Raw genomic sequence first — 22,007 nt, 5'->3', positions numbered from 1 at the left:
TGCTGTTTTCCGTCCATGTGGTGCATGAGTCAAGTGCTTGTTTATTCAGGTGATGCTGTTGTGCAACTGCTTTGTTTTGTGTGATTGCATTAAAGTCATTTGTGGTTAGGCAATGGCTATTATGAAATTCAATTCATCCAATGGTAGTCATTTTGTATGCTTGCTAAATGTTTGAGCTGGAAAAAGGGAACCTCAGAGGTTGCTGTTGGAAGTAGATCTGGAGAACAATAACACTACAACAAGTGAGAGGAGGCTATTTACCTCCTGGAGCTGCTCACACAATAGCAAACAATATTAAACGTTCTCTTTATGACTTATGTGTATGCCACCCACATTTCCTCCAGTTGACCAGCGTTACTGTATGCATTAACATTTTTTTATGGCTGTTATTATTATCTATGGCATATTAACAGATGGAAATTGCTTACTTGAAAATGGATACATCAGACTCCAGGGACTACTGTATAACAAGCTCATTAATAGTATGATGATAAGCAGTTGTATTAGCTGTAATGATGTCATCAAGAATGATGTTTCCCGGACTACAAAAACTTCTGAAATCACACTTGCCAAGAATAACTTTTAGTACAGCTTGGAAATTATGGTAACGGTCACAAAATGTGACATTATATACAGTGTGTGTGTGTGTGTGTGTGTGTGTATGTGTATTTATATATATATATATATATATATATATATATATATATATATATATATATATATATATATAATATTTGTATATTTGGGGAAAAATTATATATATATATATTTATGTATATGTGTATATATATATATATATATATATATATATATTTTTTTTTTTTTTTTTTTTTTTTTTTTATATATATTTTTTTCCCCAAATATACAAAGTGTGTGTGAAATTTTAAAGACATGTTTGGTTTTTTGAATGTGTTTCTTGAATCTTTGGCTCACGGTTTTTGTTGCGCCAATATTGGCTCTTCATTCAGACCGATTGACAATCTCTCGCCATGATTAGTGGATTGGAATGTCGTGATTTTTGTGTCACTCAATGGCCCCTCCCTCTTTTATTTTTTTTTTTCTCAGTTTGTGTGCTACAGACAGCAGAGAGGAGAGGAGGGAAAATAAGGAGTCAGAGTGACATGATGTGCACTGCAGCAAACTGCAGCTGCACAGGAATAAAGGGTCACACTTACAGCCATGTAAAAATATTTTTAACATATTTTGATGTTATATTTGTGTATTAAATTCACAAGTACTGCTTCAGACTATGCAAGGTCCTTGGATAAGTAGCTTCATCCTTCTACAATATCAAGCCGATTATCATCAACCTTCCTTCGGACTGTAAGTCTTGAAACATACTCTAAATAAAATTTTGTTTTCTGTAGATACCCAATTCAGGATGTCCATCTTGGAGCGTCTGGAGCAGATGGAACAGAGGATGGCTGATATAACCAATCAAAACCCCAGCTCAGAAACTATGGCAACCAAGAGTGGAGGTGTAGAGGGAGGAGGAGCCACAGAACAGCAGTCTCAAGTAAGGCAGAAAGATGCAATTTGTATGAGTGAAGAATTTCTTTTAGCATGAATGAACTAAAAAAAAAAAGAAGCGCGAGCAAGGAGTCTGTGTTTATGTTTTATGTTTATGTTTTGACAAATCCTTCTGAGAAGGAAATTGAGCTACTTGTTAGAGAGTAAATGGTAAAAAAGATCAAATGTGTCTCTGGCTCTACTGCATCCATTATATCATGAAAAATGCTATTATGTTAAAAAGTCAATCAACATTCAAATTGTTCAGGTTTTAGATACACAGCTAAAGTTTTGGTTGAACCTCATTCACTGCGAGCCATTTTAAAGCATTTTAACCTGATTCATAATGGACTCAAACTGCGCTGATCTCATAACTAAAATAAGGCAATGATGCCATCTACTGACTATTTTGGATGAATCCATCCATTTTCATGAGGAAAGATTGTTTGAGATACAAGCGTGGTCACACAATGAATTAAACTTGTATGTCGAGGCTCCAGTATTTTTTTTTTCCCGTGTTTGTACCGAATATAAGCTGGTTCTTCCTAAGGGCAAAGCAATGTTGACATTTTGTGAACCAATTTTGTGTAACATTAAAGACATGTTCCCTGGTGGAACACTTAAATCTTTGTGCCAATTTCTTCCCCAGACCTCTCCTGACCACAGTTCATTTGAGGGTCGTGTCGTAGTCGTTTGTGAGAAGATGATGTCCCAGCCGTGTTGGGCTTCGTCCAATCAACTCGTCCACAGCAAGAACTCGAGAGGAATGACCTTATTGCATCTGGCTGCAGCTCAAGGCTACGCCGGGCTCATTCAGACTCTCATCCGCTGGCGGTGAGTAATAAACACACGTAGCGGCCCAGCGAGATCTCTCGTGATCGTTTTGCTTTGCAGCACCAAGCACGCTGACAGTATTGACCTCGAGCTGGAGGTGGATCCTCTTAATGTCGACCACTTCTCCTGCACACCACTGGTAAGTGATCGATATTTCCTTACGTGGCCTTCTCTCCATTTCCGTGTGTAACGACAACCCTTTGGACTCTTCAGATGTGGGCGTGTGCTCTGGGTCACACCGATGCAGCACTGGTGCTTTACCAGTGGGACCCAAGAGCTTTGGCTATTCCCGATTCACTGGGTCGCTTGCCGCTCAACATCGCCAGATCCCGGGGCCACACGCGGCTGGCTGAGCTCTTGGAGCAGCTACAACAAAGTCCTCAAGCTCAAAGTCAACCTGCAGATGCCTGGATGGACAGGTGGAGAGGAAGCCCTGAGATCAGCAGAATAAACAACAGTCACTCCTCAAATACAAACTCAGGTGGGGGAGACAGCGCAGTATTTTTTTTGTCCAGAAATATTTATGGAAGTGAATTAGGACCGGTGGCAGGATTCTCACTTTTATCTCAGAATCTTGACTCTATTTTCAGAATACTCACTTTTAAGTCAGAATTCTCACCTGACTTTATTCTCACTTTTAAATGGGAATAAAAACACTTTCTGTTAATAATATCAGCTATATCCAGACTCACTTTTACCCTAATGCTCGACATTTTTTGAAGAAAAATATAAATATGTACTCCGGAAGACGGATACATGTGTTTTTGGAATTGAATGACTTAAGTGAGAATTCTATCTTTATTCTATCTTTATTATCACATATCACTCTAAAGTCAAAATGCTCACTTTATTCTGTGAGAATTATCTCTTTAAAGTCAAAATTCTAAAAACAGAGAGAGAATTTTAACTTTACGGTGAGAATTCTGACCTTAGAGTGTGAACTTAGTCAGAACATTTCACATTTTATAGTTAAACTTCTCTCTCTGTTTTTAGAATGTTGACTTTAAAGAGAATTCTCACAGTGGGAATTCTTAGTTCTGAGACTTCCAACTTTGAAGAATAATGTGAGAATTCTGGGAATGAAGTGAGAATTTGGAAATGAAGTCAGAAATCTATAAAACTATAACATCAACTATAATGTAAAACATGTAATGTGAGTTTGAAATAACTGACAGGCAATATTTTTCTTTCTTTAATATTGACCAACGTATTTTCAAATTAAAGATAAAAGAATATAAAGTATAGTTGGACTGATCGAATAATAAAAAAAAGTTTGTTATGTCTTATGCTAAGTGTAAATGGAAAACAGTCCACATTGCATTGTGCTAATATTCAATTCTTATTCAACTTCTCCCAGAACTGAGGCGAGCTCGGACCGAGAGCCAGCCCAACAACCAGACTTGGAACCAAACAGGACACAGAGCTTCACAGACAACCCAGGGAGAGCAAGGGGGTCCACCCCCAGCTAAAAGACTCAAACCCAGCCAGCAACAGCTCGCTAACTCAACCTCCAGCAACCTCAACTCTCTCCCCAACCACCACAATCCTAACGCTCCCTCATCCCCTCTCCCAAGTCCTCAACATCCCAACCTCAGCAGTCAGAGAGCACCTGCTGCCAGCTTCAGTCCCAACTGTCCTCAGCTCCCCAGCCCCTCCTTCTCCCACCTGCAGGCCAGGATAGGGGCATCTGGAGGGGGCGCCAGGTGGAGTCTGAGACAGACTCTGGGGCAGCGTAGCCTAGCCAGGCGGATTCTGGGAAAGGAGCGATTGGCTATTCACCTGCGCCAGAGAGTGCTATCTGATAGGGGCGAGGAAACAGAGCTGCTGACCTATCAGGATAACACAGAGGACTTGCAGGTAAGGAGAGCAGACATTTTAAAGATACCGGTAGGAAACAACACTTCTCCCAACAGTCAAAACTACTGTATACTGTATGATTTATTTTCTTATGAAATCAAAGTTTTTTTAGTACCAACGGTTCTAACCAGAAAGTGAACCATCCCGTTGACCGAAGCCTCGCCTCTGTCCGTGTGTGCGTCATGCCGCCTTTATCACATTGTTCGAAAATCATCCGGCCACGTCTACTGATCCATCATCTTGACCAATTATCCTCATGTGTTGTGGGGGGCTGGAGCCTATACCAGCAGAGTGAACGGAGGAGCCAAAAACAGGCTTTTTACTGACATCAGGATAAACTGGAGAGCCAACAAAGCAAAAGCCAGAACAACATCCGGTCCTCCTATCAAATCCGTCCCATCAGGAAACCACTACTCACCAGAGCAGTTCTGCCCTTGGTTGAATTACGTACTACAACATTGATTGAGGCTGTCTGCTCTCAAGTGCATGTTTTTGCCACTTGGACATTTTCTACAGCGAAACTTTGTAATTGATCAATCAAACGCTGAGGTTTACTTGGCTGACTCGGTGCAAAATCTCTTCTCCCCGACTCTGAAATGAAAATAAAACTAAAAGGTGTGAACGTCCCCTCAGATAGGGTGTGTATGTGTGTATTTACTCACGCACAGGCAGTACTAAGGCAGTGTAGTAAATTTCTAATAATGTTCTTACTGTAAATATGCGGCAATTTTGAGGATTGGCACGTGTTGAGTAAGTTGTGATGGTTGTTTTACAGATGGACATTTCAATGCTTGCTGATCACATTATGGAGACATCCACAGCTCGACTTAAACAGGAGGACATGGAGACAGAAACAGACTCCGGAAGGGTGGGCCTCGGTGGTGATGTCAGACTACTGTCTGGTTATCTCGCTGAGGCGGAAAGGTAAACATAACCGTTGCCATCTGATTCATTTTTTTTCTCTCTGATTTAGACATTAGGATTTTCTTGCTGCCGCTCTGCAGGTTCCTTAATGCCAAGCCCCAGACTCCCGGCCCGAAAGCAAACTCTCATTCAGGGCCTGAGGGTGAGTAGTGTCATTAAGACAAGCAAGCTTTGGCAACAACTTCTGACTGCAACTCCTTCCTCTCTGCAGCTATGAAAGCAGAACGATTGAAAACAGACTCCTCCTTTCTAGCCATGACTGAAGCAGAGCAGAGAGAGTTGTGTGAGACCATTAGGAATGCTCTGCATTCCCTTAGAAAACACAAGGTATCCATGATCTTGTCTGACCTGCGCTCCAATTTCACATCATATTACAGATTCTGCTATTATGCAGTACACTCTTCCTGTCATGTATCTATCTTGTGTGATACATGTTTGCTTGCTTGCATGAGCAGCTTTTATACAAACTCTTACCATCACCCCCTTCAGGGTCCTATTCAGGAACAACGCAAAGAGATTGCAGCAGTGATCCAACGCTGCTATAAGAGATACAAGCAGGTATGATTCAATGTTCAGACAGAGGGTAAACTGACCTACATTGATAATTCGGGTGCTCAGTATAAGTTGAGCCAAAGTTTGCAATTCTCCTGTTTTTTGATCAAAGCACCATTTTTATGAACATTTGCATTAAATGTTTTAACTAATGTTTTTGTATTCTAAGGCTGTGCTCATTATGACCTATCATTTTAGAACGTGCCTACATATCCTCCTGAGACCCCGCTGTTTTTTATTCTTAATGTTACTCATAAGATTACCGTAATTTTTTAATTAAAAAATATATATATATGTCGTATATCATAATGCAATATGATCTTTTTATTTTGAGAAACCCTACTGTAGTCAGTTGAAGACATTCTATTTTAATAATAAATTATTAATATATTTTTTTATTTCATTTATAGTGTGTATTTAATCCGTAAAATACATATGAAGTAATCACTGGACAGAACTGTCATCATTCTTTATACGCTTAACAGTCAAAGTTTTTAGTAACTATTTAAGCTATTGTGCCGTTTTAAAACATAAACTTTCGTAGTTATGATAGGTGGCGCTGTTCCTTCAGAGGTAATAGGAACTAAGTCACATTGTGTATGCCCAACTCTTTTTGCAGTTCACATTTTTCTTTCATGAGAATTGTCAACTTATGACAACCGTATATTACTGAGTACCCTGGATGGAAATGCATGCACCAAAGGACCTACTTGCATGGCAACTTTTCTAACGGGTGCACAGGTTTCTGTTGACATTGCCGTTTTTAAAAACTCTATAAAATTGAAAACAATGTCTGGAGTATGCGCTGATCTTGTTTTGTCTTTTATTTTATTTTTTTTTATTCATCTTAGCAGCCAGGGCAAAGACTGCTTTTACACTTTGCATGTCCATATTTTTCCTCTTTACATTACTGGTACATTTCTGTTGTCGTTGCAAAAAAAAAAAAAAAGAAAAAGAAATGGCCACTCATCATTTGCATTATCAAGAGTCCTGGACTATTGTTTGCATTGATTTAGCCGTTTGGAAAAGTATCTATCTTTGGACTAATTTTGTTCATGTATTACTGTTGTTAATTTATTTGAAATGTTAAAATATAAAAATATGACATAATGAACAATTCCACTTATACAGTTGAGTTTTTTTAATTGATGTTAAATAATGAATTTGACACATCAGAATGTGAGCATTTTTAGTATACTGCTAAATTAAGTTATCAATATGCTAATTTTACTTTCATCTTGTCTGTGTTTGCTCACAAGCAAACATTTCAGATGTACTGTTGAATGAAGGCTTTACCATATTCCTGCTTTCAGTATGCACTTTATAAGAGGATGACCTTGGCAGCCATCCTGATCCAGAGTCGTTTCCGGAGTTTCCATGAGCAGAAGAAGTTCCAACAGAGTCGCAGAGCAGCAGTCCTCATACAGCAATACTACCGCTCCTACAGACACTCCCTCAGGTACAACACAAAAACCCAAAGCACACACCTTTGCTCGCAATTATCATGTCAAAAAAAACAACTCACACTTCCGCCTTTGCCCGCAGCAACCTTCTGACTAAAAAACAGAACCAGGCTGCACGCAAGATCTTGAGGTTCCTGCTCCGATGCCGCCACAGGTGAGCAATGCAGCTCAACTCACAGGTGAACACATATCCATGAACACACACCATGCACATTGCCCACGCACACATTGAGAGCCCACTGCCACACGGGCACTGGTGCTAACAGATGCTGTTGTTTTACTGTCCTGCGAAGCCCTTTGATGGACCATAGGCCCCTCAAGCGGGTGAGTCTCCTCCCCCTCTCTTCTCTGGCTCTCTCTCTTTCTCTTTCCCTGTCGCTCTCCCTCTTTCTTTCTCTCTATCTCTCTCCAAGTGGCGGATGCCTTGTTTGCATGTGGGGGGAGGAGGGGGTCCTCTCTTACTGCCTCCCTCCCTCCCTCCCTCGCTCTTCTGTCTGTCTCGTCGAGGACTGCGGAATGATGCTGCTACTTCTGCATGACTGACAGATAGATAGAGGAGCACTCTTGCACATGGGCTTCCCGGGGGCATGATATTAGTCGGGGACTAAAGTGTCTTGCTTGTCTCCTTTTTCGTGCTTTGAAGGGGGTGGGCAGGAATACTTGGGTGAGGATTTGCCCAGAAAATAGTCTGTGGATAATTACTGTACAGTAGATAGAAACAGATATGAAGATACACTGTAAGGTAAGTATAGAACTGCCAATGTAGACTAAACATTTTTAGACAGGCAAACTGGTTCAAATGCATTTTTCAATATGTTTAAATGAACTTGAAAATGCATTCAAACGTATTTACAAAAATTTTTGAACGCACTGGCAAATGTATTCAAACAGATTTGCTAATATGTTTGAATGTACTTGCACATGTTTGAACATATTTAAAAATATGTATGAGCACACTTGCAAATGTGTTTGAATGTACTTGCAAATATGTTTGAACGTATTTGCAAATACATTTGAACGTATTTGCAAATACATCCGAACATACTTGTAGGCTAAATGCTAATAACGGCATTAACGGGGTATGTGCATGCGTAAATAATACCCAGTGGCATAATGGGAAAACTGCCAAATGGAAATCATGCACTGCAGACATAATGATAAACCCTTAAACATTATAAATAACAAATATTTCATTCTTTTTTTGAATGCATTGTTATAATACAGGCCAAAATTGCTAATTATAACTTTGCTAATTGGTCATTTTTCTGGCTTTGTTATGATTTTGTCTGCTGTGCATCATTTCTTTCCCATAATACCACAGGGTATTTGCATGCGAAAGACAATACCCCGTGGCATTACTGGACAAAATGCTGAATGGAAATCATGAATTGCAGACATGATTTTAGAACTACAAAAGTTACGAACAAACAATTTCTTCTTTATTAAATTTCAAACGAGAAAAGTAAACATTATAAATTAGTATCTTTTTTTTTTTTATAATTATCATTTTGTCTTGAGTGCATGATTTCCATTCACTGGTTTTCTTCCATAATGCCACAGGGTATTGACCTCCACATGTGCATACCCTGTGGAATTATGGGAAAATAGCTGAATGGTATTCATGCAGTGAAGATCTACTAAAAGCATAGTACCATAATACTATGACATATAGACTTCTGTATGTGCTTACGATGGTTTTTGTTTTGTTTTTGTTTTTTTACTCGAGCATGTGCAAAACAATACCGTGTGACATTATGGGTAATACATTTTATCATTTATACTACAAGTATGTTCTAACCCATTTTTAAGTGTATATTTGAATGTACTTATGAGTATGTTTGAACTTTGAACATACTTGCAAATACTGAAGGTTCAAACGAATTTTCAAGTACACCCGAACACGTTTGCCAGTCAGAAATCTTTACTGCACTTTGGCAGTTCCTCGCTTTTGCAAAGACATTTACACAAACAAAGAAAATTGACCGCCCAAAAACATTCACTCTAACGTGCTTCCGATGTGTGTTTCTCCACCAGGGTCAGAGAGCAGAAAAAGGCCAGGGGTCCTGAGAGCCCACAGCCAGACCCCACCCACAGCCCACTAAGCCTGTGAGCAATCCCCCCCTCCCCATCATTTTCTTTTTCCTCTCCAAACTATATTCCTTCCCGCCTCCCTCTCCTCCCCCTTCCATTCTCCTCTCCCCCCCTTTTTCGCTCGCCCTCTATCCTGTCTTCTTTCGAGCGGAAGAAACCTCCCAGTCAGACGGAGGACAGGATAGTTGTCCATCATGGCAGCTCAGACAGACAGACAGACAGACTACGCGGGCGAGCCCAGGGATCCGGCTCCGTCCGCAGCACTGATCCTCCTCCGCAGTTTCACTGGGAGGCCATCGCATTAACCTCATGGCATTCTTTGCACTCTTCATGGGTATGTTTGCAAACGGGAGGAAGCGGATGACGCCGACCGGATGTGGCGAAAGGCTTCAGTTCGCGCACTCGCCAAAGGCAACTTCAACTTGCCGAACTCATGCAGAGCCCGTTGCGTTTAGTACCCAAACACTGATCCATGAAAGGAGAAGAAAACATAAACCAAAAAACTCACATCTATGTTGCATTTGCATGCAAAGTTCTTTCTTGGTTCTTTTTGCTTATTCCTCCTTTTCATCACGCCCAAGAGCTCTAGAGGCCAACCATCCTGTTAACGCGGTCAAATCGCGATCTCACCAAGCAGTCTGACTCGCATTACTTACAAACCTATCAAACAGTCACCTGATCAAAAGGGGAGGAACCACTTGAATGTAAAGAGGAGCATAGTTTCCGCGGGGGAGGGGGTTCGGAATTAACGATGTCTTAATTTGTTACATGGACTTTGTATGGAGTTTGTTCTCAGAGGCGGCACTTTGCTGGCCCGCGTGGTGTCCGTGTTCGTTCGATTCAATGCATGTGTTTGAGCCGCGAGCTCCTGCATGCTTGCCAAACTGCTTTCGTGTCGTTTCTTTTGTATTTCTATGTGGAGTTGTGTCTCACTGTTCTCATTGACTTATCCTTGCCCTGCGTAATGTGAATCGTGTAAGGACAAATGACATATTTTGGGTGCTTTTTTTTAAAAGAAAAAACAACAACAAAGTTTATTTATTTAAGGGTCTAATTATTTATTTAAGAGTGGTTACGCTTGAGACTGGTTTCCCCCCTTGTGTGCTTAAAAAAAAAAAAAAAAATGACATGTTGCGGTGGTTAAATGTCTCTGTTAGTTTGTTCTCTGCGTGAACCTCTCAATCCTAACTGTGGTTTTGAGGAAAGAGTAACATACCTTGCCTTGACTTCTTCCTGACTCTGAGAGGTCTCTATGCTTGCTCTGTACAGGACACGGGTCCAGTAAGTACCTTCCCCGATACAGGGGCATCGATCCCCATATTAGCCCATACGGGGCAATCAAATCCATATTTTGGACTATTGCATATTCCTGTATATAAACTGACGAGGTAAGGGGATACGAGGACCCTGAAACTTTTTCATAAGAGGACTGTATTTAAGATTATAAATTATTTTACTCCCATAATGAGAACTTAACATAGAGACCTGGCTACACAGGACGGCTGTATTGCTTGTACATAATGTAGATATTACAAACTGAGTAATGTGCATGATATTTAAGACGCAGAAACAACAAAAGAACATGTTAGTGGCTATGGACTGTGAGAGGATTTTAACGGCTTCACTTTAAGAGTATCCAGTATAAGTGTTACTGAAAAGAACATTTTGTTCAAGCATGCAAATGAAAAATCTAATGTTAGAATTAAATAAGTGGGAAAACAAAGTTAGCTGAAACAATGATCTTTCAGACAAAACATTTACACGTTGTGCTTTTGTTCCTTGGCTCGCAAAAATCAAACACTTTTTTGCCAGTAGTGCCAATTATTATGAATGCTATTTTGCCTAATACTTTTTGTTGGGGGGGGGAAAAACAACACCCAAAAGATACAGTATCAGTAAGATGCACAGAGGCAACACACACAGACTATAAACAGTAGACAAGATAGTAATAGCTCAAAAGTAGTTTGACTAGAGGAAGACATTGAAGATGCAATTGTTGAAATAATGCTGATGGCAAAGATGGTTTAAATGTGAATGCATTAACCCCAAAAAAAGGCAAGAAGAGGGTGCTACATTCTTTACAATGTGGTTGTGCTTCAGCAACATACTAACTTTAGTTTCAACCGTTCTCACCATTCAGTCAATCGGAATGTCTCCTTCCCACTCCTTACATATCATTTAGCCCTCTTTCTCTTCATTGTCACTGCCGTTATATAACACTCTGGAAAGCTCTGTTTAGGAAGTGCCTGATCAATAACAGAAAAGTGCAAGTTCATATCAGGAAGAATAGCTATTGTGTGTTCTCCGGATGGCTGCAAGTTACCTTTTTTCTTTCTAAATGGTGTGTTAAAAAAGACAGTGTTGAACTTGATTCGAGTTAATGCAAGTCACAAGATACGTGCACTAATTTGTCAGAGGATGAGCTGAATGGTCATGATCATTTTTGCCCGATTGTGTGTGCGCTTTGTGCAGTATTACAACCATGACGTCCCAGAATTCTCTTTATGAAACGTATGGTCAATTAAATGTCTTAAAGTCAGAGCGTGTGTTCAGGCTCACGTGAGCATTAAGCATAAATTCGGAATGCGGTTGGTTTTTCAGACAACAGAAGGACTCCTACTCTTTCCCGATCTCTCTTTTTGTTTTTTCCTCTCGCCCTTTGTCTCTCAGACACACACAAGTGCACACAGTCCGAAACACAAGAAGGCCACAGTCTTTCTCTCTGTGCTCATGTCTTTGGGAACAGTTCAATCTCTCCCTTAGATTTTACTCAGGGTTGAAGAACAGGGAGATGATATGTGGAGTGTCACTAACTCATTGCTAACACACAGCCATGTGTGGGCATGTGTAGTCCATACACTAGGGATACTCTGGTTTGTTTACCCATGAATTTGAGTCCTCTCATTTTTTAATGCGGTCCTCGACGGCCATCTGCCATGCATATCGTCTCATTCTGTGAGGCAGTGAATGTGATCTGTTTGCTTTATCGAAACTGTAACGTGTGTCATTTTTTCTACGCGAAAAGACAACTAAGTACTGAGTGATTTCTAAGGTCATAAACGCACAAGATTAATACAATGAATTCAAAATTATGTAAGTTGCAGCCATGAGTTAACATGATTAAAACACTAGTAAGTCTAGTGTTGTATATTTGGAAAACATCTCAAATGTGTTTTCAGTATAAACAAACCCTTCTCCTACTTCACCACCAGTCCTTTTTAGAATCTCAAAACACACACACCGCAATATCCTTGCGCACAGAACGGCTAACGCAGAGATCACTATGTTTGTGTTTATGGAGAGGATGTTGACTGCAAGAGGAACAAAAGAGATTTGGTTTAAAAAAAAAATAGATTTGAGTGAGACAGTTGCTGGTAGACATGAGGAGAGGCCTCTGTTTCCCAATGGTGCGCCTGGAAACGAATGGTACCTGTATAAGCTTTTATGCCTTGTCTCTGAGGCGGCGTGCCCAAACACCACACTGCATGCTAGAATGGTAGACCCTCATAAATAAGCTTCGACCTCTCCACTCCCCTGTCTTCCCTCTGTTTCATCTCCTGCTCTATTCCAACCTTGCCTGCTGTTGTGTTCTCCATGCCTATCATTCCTCTTCTTTTGTAGCCTACTTTGACTTCCTATGTTCTACTTTTTCGGTTTGCATGCACAAGCATCACAAAACTGATGTTTTTAAAAGAATATTTTGTTGCTGAGGCCATGCAAAGTGTTTTGAATATTGCCCTTATATGTGGAAAATGTCCTCTGAATGCTTTACATAATTTCTGCTGTAAAATGAAATCAGAATAAAAAAGAAAATTTGCACTTTAATGTGTCTTGACTGAGATTTTTCTTTTGGACTCATGTTGAAGAAACCTTTTGCCATCAGGGCTATTTTAAGGTTTTATATATAAATATATATATAAATATGTTTTGCAACAGTGGTTCAGGTCAACTCGGTGTGAATGGCTGCTATTTGTGAGTTCAATATTTATTTTTTAATGATAGTGGCTCCAAAATCCATTTGCTTTTTGAACCACAATGGAAAAAAAAAATAATTTGACCCACGTATCAAACCGGTCATCAAGTCCCTCTATCCTGCATATTTTACATGTCTCCTCCAACACATTGGAAGCCCAAAAGTGTCCAAAATATCTAAATAAAAACATTTGGAATTAACTACCATTTTGATAACTTACAGAGGGATCCCATTATTTTAATATTATTATAAAAGATTAAAAAAAAAAGATTTTGAATTAAATAGGCCATTGTGAAGAGAGAGACATATTAGTCCACTGAAAATGCAAAAAAAAACTTGTGAAAAGTAATATAATCAAATAAAAATTCTTTTTTATTTAAACAAAGTATTGCAAAAATTCAAATCAGGTTATTTTAAAAAGTACGAAATTTAAAATAATCATTCTGAAATGTTTTTCTTACATGTCCTTACTTTAAAATATTGATGGCAACTGTCTGTTATTGATCAAAATCGTATTAATTTCGAAATGTTTCTTTTTATTCAATATTGACACTTTTAAGGTTCAGTGCTGTATTACAGTGCTGTAACAGCACCCCTGATATTAAATGATTAGGTGGAAAACATCGAGAGAAAAACAGAAGAGTGGCGCTCGAGAACCGAAGTTTGACACATGTGTCATGCCGTGTCTGAGTTTTAGAGAATGGCATTTCAATTCTTTGTGTTTTTCACATCTTTTGCAGATTGACATCAAACATATACCATATCATTTAGGTATTTTACAAATAAATGAGTTTAGCAATATTCATTTTATGCAACATTTCACCAATATTACGTGCTGAATAATTATTTTTTTCCCCTTTGGGATGTATAATACGGAGCCCCTAAAGGGACATGGAGGGAAAAAAAAATATTGCGAGATCTCGCAATACTTTGCGAGATCCCGCAAAAATTATTGCGAGATCTCGCAATAGTATTGCGGAATACCGCAATAAATATTGCGAGATATCGCAATAAGTATTGCGGGATCCCGCAATACATATTTTCCGAGGCCCGCGAACCGGAAGTAAAATTGCAATACAACCGACAACGGCCCTGACAACAATGGAGGACGATTTAGAGCGGTTCTTGGTGTCCCGAGAGGTCCCAAAGGAGGACATTAGAAGAATGAAGAAAGACAAGGTGAGGATAAATTTCATTCAGTGACTTTAACGTCCTTTAAGCTAATGGCATGCTATCGTAAGCTAATATTAGTAACGTCATTTTAATATTGGACAGGCGCACTTGATAGTCTAATAACAGTGATGACATGATGTGACGAAACTTGAATAAAGAACAAAAACGATTGCCATGGTAACTTTCGGACGTCATGGCCGGTTGTTCATATCCGTAACTTGTTTGGTGACGAGAAGTTGGTCTGTTAAATATTCGTCTCAGGAAACCATCATCGTCACTAGCCATTCCAGTGACGTAAAACGTTAGAGAAATTTATGTAGTCTACACATTTTGTTGTAGTTTACGGGCGGCTTAAAGAGCTGGGCTTTTTCTAGTCAGCATTGTGTGATGTCCAGTTACAAAGTAATTAGAATAATCAAATTCAATTTTTATTTTAAATGAAAAATCGTAAAGATTCGTGTATTCTAAATTTATTACATTTAATATAAGTAAGTGGGTGTTGCTTATGTTCATTAATTGGTTACTAAATACCTGCCCCAAAATGTTTGGTTATTGGTTGAGTTTTAGTTATACAGATCAGCCAGCATACCCGTGGAGGTCAGCCTTCGGCTTTGTTCACGTTGAGACAACTGGACGCAAAGTGTATTTTGACGATGATGTGTTGATGGTGAACCATGGAATCCTTATCTGCCAGATAAATGATACATTAACTGCACACTTGTAAATAATAAAATTATTTAAAAAATGAAAGTGGATATGCATCAGGTCATCAGTCAAGATTGTATTATTCAGGTGTCTTTTCAAACTCTTAAAGAGGAATCTATCTAACGTAGACCAGTTATGTCCAGTACCACTGAAACACTATTGATGCTATTCTCTCTCTCTCTCTCTCTCTCTCTCTCTCTCTCTCTCTCTCTCTCTCTCTTTCTCTCTATCTCTTTCTCTCTCTCTCTCTCTCTCTCTGTCCCTCTGTCTCTCTCTTGCTCTCGTTTTTGCAGGTTGACAAGGCAGTATTGCGCATCATGACTGATGAGCAAATGGCAACATACATAACGTCTTATGGTGACAGAGTAGCTGCCCTGTCTTTCTGTGAACAAACACAGGACCACAACACTAATAAAGATACTCTTCTACATAGATTAAGAGATAAAATAGGGGCACGCAAAATGAAGTCAAAAACAAAAGGAGCAGTGACTGGTCCCCAAGATAATACCCAAAGTACCATGGCCAGAGAACAAAATAGATCAGGAGAGAAGACTTCAAGGAAGGTTGAAATTGGATGGCTTCATTTTGGCGGTAATGGATACTCTCAAGTACGAACCAACAATGGTGGAGGCACAAGACACACTACTTTGCCAAAAACAACAACTGTTTCTCAGATCATGGAATTAGGAAAGGAACTATTTTTTCCTGATGGACATTCAACAAAAGGGCCATCTGAAGACTTCACATTTGACATCTGTGATTTTAAAATGAACACGATTCCCATGGATAGCACAGTTGGCAAAATGTATGAACAAACTAAACTGAAGCTACTCAGATTTTACCTTTGCACAAAAAGGGGCGCTTCAAAAGATCCCTCTTCATCTGAAGAAACTAAAATGATGGAAGATAAAGAAAATGACCTGCTTGAAGATGGATCTCTCTCAGATGATCCCATTGCACATCTGCAGGATTATTCACATTCATCTGACAGTGTTTATGGAACAAGGCCAGATGTAAATAATTTGCTCAAAGATTACTCTCCAGTCAATAAATGTATTATAATTTTCTATCTACATATATCTGCAACCCCTTAATGGAGTTGTGTTTTGATGTGTAGTTTTGTATAGCATTTAATATTAAATGTGGAGCATGCGTTCTGACGTTACTGCTGACAACATTTCAAGCTTTCTTCTTTGTTATTTTTGTTTTTTTCAGATGCTACCCATATCAAAAAAGAGAAGGGCAACATCCGAGACAGCACAAAGTCCAGGTCCATCACATCCCTTTGAATCAATCCCAACAGACATAAAATACACTACTGAGGTTAGTTTACATGACCCCTTGTTTGATGAGGCAGATACACTTGTATGGGATTCAGACGATGACCTGGTGACTATAAACTTGGATGTTGATGAGGATACAGATGTTACACAGGTAATGTTTTATCTAGAATTTCTGTACAAACATTCTTGAAATTTCATTTTAAATATTTAGTGGTGTGTCATGTACAACTTGTATTAAAAACAAATACCAATGGTTTTCTTTAGTGAAAGTGAAAATCCTTTTCACCTAATTCTTGGGGTCGTTACTCTGACTTTATCATACTGTACTGTAGGTCTGCACTGTTATGTCCAAAATTAATAATCACAATTATTTTGGTCAGTATATCATCATGATAATTCATCATGGTTGGTCAAACATGTCTATTTTTTGCCCTTTTTTTTTTAGACAAATAGTATATAATCAAGGTTTCAAGCCTTGATACTTACAAATAATAATATTAAACTAAAATAAGTAAAGTAAATAATAATGAATGGCAAAAAATGGCACATAGGGCAACAAAGCCAACTTACTTGCTGAGTGTAACCCAATGAAAAAAAAAAATAAAGCATACTTAGAACCAAGCACAATATTTACTTTTAAGCAAATTTTAATCAATTAGCAAAATGTCCGTTTTGGTCATTTCAAACTGAATTTATTCAATTTTTTTGTCAATTGGATTTTTCAAAATGGCTCTCAATTGACAGCTAGCGCTGTATATATTAAGAATCAGGTGAGAAACTCAATGCACACTGGTAAATAATATATTCGGATGAGAAAATAACAGGCTTTTGTCATGCAAACATTGCCCTTGGTGGTAGTACTTGATTTGATTTGTAATTTAAAAAGAAAGTGCTTGACTTTTTTAATGTTAACGTCACCGTGGATCAGCTTAATTAATCGTGGTAGCCAATATTATGATCATGATTAAAACTCTGGAATGTTCTTAATTTTGACTCAGAGTTTTGCTGATGGATAAAACTAATTTAGAAAGATTTTTTATAAATAATAGTCTGCAATGAATTTTTTATATTTTATGATTAATGTGTCGCTGATTGTATTCCTCAGAGTGCTGAGATGAGTGGAGCACCTATGCAGCTCCTACTGGTCTCAGGTGAAGGCTTGCTTACACAGGATGAGCAGCAGTCCATACATGAGGAGACAGTGCAAACAGCCCAGGTAAAACACACCACTTCAAGCAACTCTGATGTTCTCAGGGTTTTCAATAGAAAGCAGTTTAAGGAGGGCTGTAGTTTGAAAACAAAATTATATTTGAGTTGTGACTTTGCTACATAGGATACACGGGACCCCAAATTATTTTAATCTTGATACAAACATGTCAAAAGCTAGGGTACGTTGGTCTCTGCTGTATTCATTGACCTTTTTTTTTTTTTTTTTTTTTTTTTACCTGTGTGTTCTAGCTGGACAGTGGGCTGAATTTGCCCTCTGATTCAAGAAGCCAGTTTTCGTCAACAACAACAGCCAGCAACCCAGGAGTTCTAGAGACAAAATGTGCTTCAATATGCAGGGTAACGGTTGTTGGTGATCTGTTGGCTGTATTTATGGACAGTGGAATTATGAATATGAGTTTAAAGGTGGATTTCATCAATGAAAAGGCTGTTGATGATGCCGGCGTGTCCAGAGAGGTGTACACAGCCTTCTGGCAACAATTTCTGGAACAGTGCGAAGGGGAAACGGAGAGAGTTCCGAGGCTTAGGCCAGATTTTTCTGAGACTGAATGGCAAGCTGTGGGACGTATTTGGGTGAAAGGGTTCTTGGACCATGGTGTCATGCCAGCAATGCTGTCGACTGCGTTCATTTTAGCGTGCATCACTGGAATTGAGTCTGTTGATACAGACATCTTGATGTCATCATTTCTAAATTTCTTACCGCCCATCGAGAGGTCAGCTGTTGAGAATGCTCTTCTCGGAAGAAAAGAAGAAGGTGATCAAGAGGATTTGCTTGACCTTTTCACACGAATGGGTTCCCATTTCTTGCCACAAGAGAAAGACATGAGGTCTGCCATTGAAATAATGGCACACAAGGCAATTCTCCAAGAGCCAAAGTTTGTAATTGATTGTTTTTCTAGTCCAATGTCACTTGTTAAGTTGAAACTACCAGATAAGAAAAGTGTGTTGGATCTGTATGAGCTAAAGAAGCCCACAGGCAAAAGAGTAATGCAAATGCTTGAAGCAACAAAGATGGTGCTCTCTCAAAGAGAACAAGCAACTCTAAACCATCTCCAACGTTACGTCAAAAATGCCGATCAATCAAAAGCAGAGAAGTTCCTGCGTTTCTGCACAGGTTCTTCAGTTATATGTGTTGAGAAAATTATGGTTAGCTTTAATACTGAAACTGGACTCAACAGAAGGCCTGTTGCGCATACCTGTGTCGCTACACTCGATCTGTCATGTACATATAGTTCCTACCCAGAGTTTCGCACAGAGTTTGATAACATTCTGTCCAGCAATTACCTGGAGATGGACATCATTTAAACTTGACAGCAAGCTTGATCAGGCCAAATAGTAGCCCTCTCCGTCTCTCTTTATGCTCTTTCCTTACATTCTCTGTCTCTGCTCCTTTCATGTTTTTCTGTCCTCTCCGCTGCTCTCTTCATCTGCTCTCTTCACTTTTGCTGCCTCTCCTCCCTCAGTGTTTTTCTCACCTCCCCCCGCCATCCTTCTTGTCTCTTTCCTCACATCTCCATGACTCGCATCTGTCTTTTTGTCTCATCATCATCATTATTTGAACTTGAGAGCAAGCTTCATCAGGTCAAACAACAACAGGGATTATTGTATGGTTTATTCTATTTTATTAATTTTTATTTGTCTGTTTTTGTTGCCATTTAAGCATCTGATGCACTGAACATAGTGGTACACAGTCTTTAATTTATATCAGCCTGTAATAGTTTTTTTTCCGTTGGCGAAATAGAACATTATGTTGATTTTATTGATTAAGTGCACACTTTATGTTGATTTTATAGTTCGAACTATACTTTGAAAATGACAGCATTAATTTTCACGTGTTCCAAAAAAGCATATTAGGCTAATTTCCTAGTTGTCCATCACTGGCAATTTGTTAATTATATTCATTATAAGTCATTCCAGTTGGTTGCTCATTCATAAACATTCCAAAACTCAATGTTGAGATACCAATGAAGGAACGTTCCTGTTTATAAAATGTCTAAGCTAATTTTTATCTTTGTGAGATGGCCTTCAGAATTTTTGTATTATTTTCATTATAATGCTTTAATTTACTGCTGGAACTTCTGTTGAATGTGAGTTCATTTTGCCACAGAGTGACATATAAGTACTTTAGTGTACATTTTGATGTCAATTCTTTTTTTATTGACAGATAAGACAACATTTACATTTATTCATGTTTGCAGACTCCAAATGTTCATTTCATTTAATAAAGAATAAGAAATACATTTCCTGCTCTACTTTGATGTTACAGTGCTTGGCTACAAAGTATGTTTACTCTCAAATACATCACATGATTCGGGCTCCAACTGATGATTATCCCCCATCTGATAAAAAGAAAACATTTGATCTGAACAACCAACTGTCAAAATAATTGCTGATGAACTGTTACCCAAAAGGGCAAAGTGAAATATCCCTGACTTAAAGAGATGCAGTGATTGCCTCTCTTAGGTGCCTATACAAGTCCACAGCCTGATAGGGATCCCTTGGTAGAGTTAGATGTGACTCTGCCATTAAGATGTTGCATAGTTCATACACATCTGGATCGCATGGTATTGCCCGGCGAAAGACACATTCATCTTTGCACAGCTGAAGATGTTCATCTTCAACAGGGGAAAGGAAGTCTCTGGTCCCATAGAGTTGAGGCAATGCATACATCACATTGGGTCGGCCACTGGGGACACCAATGTTTTTCGATGGTCTGATTGTGTGTGAATTCCAGACCTGTGCAGTATCATCCAACTCATCCTGTTAAAAAGTATATACAAAACAGAATTAACTGTAAATACAAACAGTAAAACAATTCTGTCTCAGTCTTTCTCTCTCCTCTCCCATGCTCTCCATCCTTCCTGTCTTTTCTCGCCTCCTCTCCCTCTCTTCCACTCACGCAGGCACTCTCTCTCTCTCTCTCTCTCTCTCTCACACACATACACACACGCACGCACGCACGCACGCACACTCACTCACCTGGATGAGTCCCATGCAGCAAAATTGAAGGATGGCCTTGTCCAGAAACCCCCCGTCAAATAATCCATTGTCTCTGATGTCTGCAAACAATGACATCCAGAACTCCACACACTGGTTGCGCAGAAAACCCCACCAGTACTCGATCCGTTGATTGGCAGTGCTTGCTCCCTCTAAGTAGCTATCAACAGTGCCATCTGAATGGATCGGGACGAGGAACCGCTGAAAGTCTCTAACAAGGCCGTTTTCAGTCCCGAGATCGCCTCTCACAATCCTTGGGCAGCCCCCGAAACGTTGAACTGCATCAACGTAATAACCTCCAATCAACTTTGGATCACTACTCGTGGTATAGGCATTAAGCCAGATCATTTTCCGAGAAAAACCATCGATGCTTCCGTTGATACAAAAGCCATATGGCTTCAGTTTGTCATAGCTGTCCATGTGCCAAATGAAATTAGGACCTCTCGAAAAGTAGCTCCGCCGTCTCAGGCGTCTTGCTTGTCTTAGTGACACTCCTCTCGGATCCAGCTCTTTCATCACCAACCGCACTTCCTCCTTCTTTATTCGTAGCCCATGTTCTCTACATTTAGCGTACATCCACCGGTACCCATGAAGCTGACCAGAGAACTGTAGTTCGTTGCTGATGAATTCTCCAAGAACCGCGAGATCACAATAGCCATTACGACGGGAATGCCCCCTCGCCCTAAGTATTCTTTTCAGGTGTCTCTCGCTTATGTCAAACCCATGTCTGCGTGCAAGAACGGATTTTATGTCTTTGTAAGTTAGGCCAATACTAAAATAAAAATCAATAAACTTCTCCCACGGATGATGTGTCGGCTCAGGCTGCTCCATTACTGTGTTTGTTTAACTTCCGGTTCACTGATGCAGGAACTAGGAATGCGGGATCCCGCAATAAATATTGCGAGATCTCGCAATACTTTTGCGAGATCTCGCAATACTATTGCGAGATCTCGCAATACATTTGCAGGATCCCGCAATACTATTGCGAGAGCTCGCAATAATTATTGCGGGATCCCGCAAATGTATTGCGAGATCTCGCAATATTTTTTTTTCCCTCCATGTCCCTTTAGGGGCTCCGTAGTATAAGGCGTTTCTTGTTAACGTTTAAAGCAAGAGCCCACCCTTATGTAGAAAGAAGGTCCACAGGAAAATTACTGGGTAGCCTATGACGTCAATTCGCTTTACCGTAAACTGTAATGTATGTGTTTGTCCTTTCGACTCAATACGATTACCTAAATGTTCTATCATTATAAACCAATGTCTTTAGCAAATTTGGGATTGAAAAGAGTTTCATATTAATAAATTGGCCGAGATAATATTTTGTGTATTAATAATAGTGCAATTTGCTTCATGCTGTACTTGTACTACCTAATAGAAACTATCGACATTACGGTAATAACCGGAAATGACATAAATTCG

General features: G+C 39.4%; 3 protein-coding genes across 6 annotated transcripts in view; 2 read left to right on the top strand and 1 right to left on the bottom strand.

Annotated features, from left to right (window-relative positions):
• LOC148419075 (calmodulin-binding transcription activator 1-like) overlaps positions 1-13,055 on the top strand; it is a 78,653-nt gene extending 65,598 nt beyond the window's left edge. The window contains 13 exon segments of the mRNA XM_088423473.1: positions 1,368-1,516; positions 2,159-2,343; positions 2,404-2,482; positions 2,557-2,824; positions 3,701-4,200; positions 4,976-5,124; positions 5,205-5,266; positions 5,336-5,451; positions 5,614-5,682; positions 6,990-7,139; positions 7,142-7,293; positions 7,433-7,463; positions 9,174-13,055. Coding sequence (XP_088279599.1) covers positions 1,368-1,516; positions 2,159-2,343; positions 2,404-2,482; positions 2,557-2,824; positions 3,701-4,200; positions 4,976-5,124; positions 5,205-5,266; positions 5,336-5,451; positions 5,614-5,682; positions 6,990-7,139; positions 7,142-7,293; positions 7,433-7,463; positions 9,174-9,206 — 1,943 coding nt within the window. The 3' untranslated portion in view covers positions 9,207-13,055.
• A 1,225-nt stretch (positions 13,056-14,280) lies between these two features.
• On the top strand, positions 14,281-19,843 carry LOC148419074 (uncharacterized). 4 transcript variants are annotated; one of them, XM_088424569.1, is made up of 6 exons: positions 14,283-14,382; positions 15,375-16,094; positions 16,297-16,351; positions 16,439-16,515; positions 17,470-17,580; positions 17,823-19,843. In XM_088424569.1, the coding sequence occupies exons 1-6, from the start codon at positions 14,305-14,307 to the stop codon at positions 18,894-18,896; spliced, it is 2,115 nt and encodes a 704-aa protein (XP_088280695.1). In that variant the 5' UTR covers positions 14,283-14,304; the 3' UTR covers positions 18,897-19,843. The 4 variants fall into 4 exon arrangements, with proteins under 4 accessions (XP_088280698.1, XP_088280697.1, XP_088280695.1 ...); XM_088424572.1 differs by lacking the exon at positions 15,375-16,094 and having other exon boundaries at positions 14,281-14,382; XM_088424568.1 differs by having other exon boundaries at positions 16,297-16,515.
• On the bottom strand, positions 19,708-21,454 carry LOC148419073 (uncharacterized). The gene is made up of 2 exons (XM_088424573.1): positions 20,571-21,454; positions 19,708-20,351 (listed from the first exon to the last, which is right to left on the bottom strand). The coding sequence occupies exons 1-2, from the start codon at positions 21,417-21,419 to the stop codon at positions 20,025-20,027; spliced, it is 1,176 nt and encodes a 391-aa protein (XP_088280699.1). The 5' UTR covers positions 21,420-21,454; the 3' UTR covers positions 19,708-20,024.
• Positions 21,455-22,007: the final 553 nt, after the last annotated feature.

The sequence above is a fragment of the Hippichthys cyanospilos genome, chromosome 9 (assembly GCF_059441005.1).
Source record: "Hippichthys cyanospilos isolate Australia breed blue-spotted pipefish chromosome 9, RoL_Hcya_1.0, whole genome shotgun sequence".
NCBI classification, from domain to species: domain Eukaryota; kingdom Metazoa; phylum Chordata; class Actinopteri; order Syngnathiformes; family Syngnathidae; genus Hippichthys; species Hippichthys cyanospilos.
This window is presented reverse-complemented; position numbering and strand designations above follow the sequence as displayed.